Consider the following 2,500-nt stretch of genomic DNA (forward strand, 5'->3'; position numbering starts at 1 on the left):
CAGCCTGTACAGATCCTCACACACACACACACACACACACACACACACACACACACACACACAGAGTTTGAGTGACAGGAGCAGCAGTGCTCAGGATGACCTCTGTCACTATTCTTCTCATGGCCATCCTCCACATCGATACACCAGGGAACCGCTCTGTCTCACACATTCTCTAGTTTAAAATGCCAAACTGGCCAGAGAACAGATAACACACACATACACACACACACACACACACACACACACACAATGGAGCTATCTGCAGTCTTATCTTCAGTGCAGTCACGCTGCTTCAGTGGACTTCAGACTCTGACAGGAAGTGCTCTGTGACTCCGGTGTAAACTTTTCCGAGTCGTAAGGGTTTCAGCTCCGTCTTCAGTCCAGACGTCATGGACACTGCGGCGTCCTTCATCCAGCTCCGTTTCACTCACGGCTCGTCCAGGAGCCTGCACACAGCCACTGTTTTTTACAGTTATCCTGCAGGATCATCTGTAACCTGGAGCAGGAGCCTCACTGAGCACCGGTCAGCGCTTTCTTCAGACCTTCATTAACCCCAAACCCAGGCTGCACCTCGTCCTGCTTCTGTAAAGGGCGGGACAACTCCATATTACATTCATGTACAGGTAAAGGCAGGTGTCCCAAAACTTTTGGCAATATAGTGTAGCAGCATTCACACTGATGAACTGAAAGCATGTGAGGGGAAGGGGGCGGAGCTTACAGAGGGTCAGTTAATATCACATTCAAAAGACTTCTGCAGCTGTCAATCACTCTAGAGGCACGTGCTGATTGGCTCACAGGCGTCATCATGGAGGAACACTAGAAGACTCGTGGTGTATTTCTGCCTGGTGTATAAAAGTCTGATCTTCTAGTCAGATGTTTTCCTCCAGCTCTATTCACCGTCTCCATCTTCTGAGTCGTTCCATCACACAGGGAGAGTTTCAGTAAACGAGTCTTTAGAGGCTGGAAGCCTCGACTCCACTGAAGTTCAGGAGCACACACTCAGTCAGAGCCTCGGCACAGACTGACGCAACGTCCTGCTCAATACAGCAACAGCTGCTGGACAAAAACACTTCTGTTTCTAATTAGGAGATCCTCAAAGGACTAACACACACACACACACACACACAGCAGTGGATTGTGTACAGTTTTCTCATAGAGATGCAGTGAAATGAATTGCTGCTGAAAGTCAATCTGCTGCTGGACTAAAACCTTCCTCATCTCTAAAGTACATCAGTTCTCCTGCAGGGTTTTACACAACCTTCTGAGCGGAGAACCTGAGAGGAGAACCTGAGAGGAGAACCTGAGAGGAGAAGCTGAGAGGAGAAGCTGAGAGGAGAAGCTGAGAGGAGAACCTGAGAGGAGAACCTGAGAGGAACTGTACACATCACTACAGAGTAACAGTGTAAATCTTCTTTATTTAAGTGTAAATAAAACACATTTTCATATTTGTGAAGTACATTGTCAAATCTAAAAAAAAACTTAAAACAAAGAGTAAACAGTTGTTTATTTTGATGTTTAAAATGAACACACTCAGGAGTTCCACATCATTACACCATAACCCTCAGCAGTGTACAGAGAGATGCGTGAGGAAGCTCTCAGGTGTGTGTGTGTGTGTGTGTGTGTGTGTGTGTACACAGAGAGTTCTGAGACTACAGCACTTAAACCACGGTCTGGCGGCTGAACAGGTCGATCGTCACGGCGCTGAGGAACATAGGGATACTTTTCTGGTGGAACAGATGAAGGTCCACCAACTCGGTCAGTGTCCGGGAGAAATCGGTCTCCAGGAGCTGCATCTCTCCACTACCTACTGCTCCACTGGCCTGCAGAGAGAAAACACACACACACACACCTCAGATTAGTTCAGTGTGGCATTAGTCCTCACACACACAATATTGTAAAAGTCACTGTATGTGTCGGGACTCATGGTCAGTGCTCTGACCGAAGCTCTGTCCCTCACTGTGTGGATTTGTTTCCTCTTCTTCTCTAAATCACACTGAAGAAAGGTCAAGTGGATGTCTTTCTGTTCTCAGAGTGAGATTTATTCAAATTGTGACCTTATCAGCGTTTGTTTGCATATTCAGCACCTGAGAAACACCTGGCCAGTGATATCTGACCTTTTCATCAACAATGTGTTTCCTTAAAAGTCTTAAATCTTCCTGCAGAAGCACGAGACAAGGAGAGCGCCAGGGTTCAGCACCACGCTCTCCACACTGACCTCAGTGAAGGTTCAGCACCACGCTCTCCACACTGACCTCAGTGAAGGTTCAGCACCACGCTCTCCACACTGACCTCAGTCAAGGTTCAGCACCACGATCTCCACACTGACCTCAGTGAAGGTTCAGCACCACGCTCTCCACACTGACCTCAGTGAAGGTTCAGCACCACGCTCTCCACACTGACCTCAGTGAAGGTTCAGCACCACGCTCTCCACACTGACCTCAGTGAAGGTTCAGCACCACGCTCTCCACACTGACCTCAGTGAAGGTTCAGCACCACGCTC

At 48.1% G+C, this 2,500-nt stretch overlaps 1 protein-coding gene across 1 annotated transcript in view; it reads right to left on the minus strand.

The window, feature by feature from the left end:
* Positions 1 to 1,487: 1,487 nt before the first annotated feature.
* mad1l1 (mitotic arrest deficient 1 like 1) overlaps positions 1,488 to 2,500 on the minus strand; it is a 41,950-nt gene continuing 40,937 nt past the window's right edge. Inside the window, exon 18 of the mRNA XM_058380958.1 lies at positions 1,488 to 1,820. Within this exon, the coding sequence (XP_058236941.1) occupies positions 1,659 to 1,820 (162 nt within the window). The 3' untranslated portion in view covers positions 1,488 to 1,658. The remainder of the gene's footprint in view (positions 1,821 to 2,500) is intronic.

The sequence above is a fragment of the Hemibagrus wyckioides genome, linkage group LG26, assembly GCF_019097595.1.
Source record: "Hemibagrus wyckioides isolate EC202008001 linkage group LG26, SWU_Hwy_1.0, whole genome shotgun sequence".
Lineage (NCBI taxonomy): Eukaryota > Metazoa > Chordata > Actinopteri > Siluriformes > Bagridae > Hemibagrus > Hemibagrus wyckioides.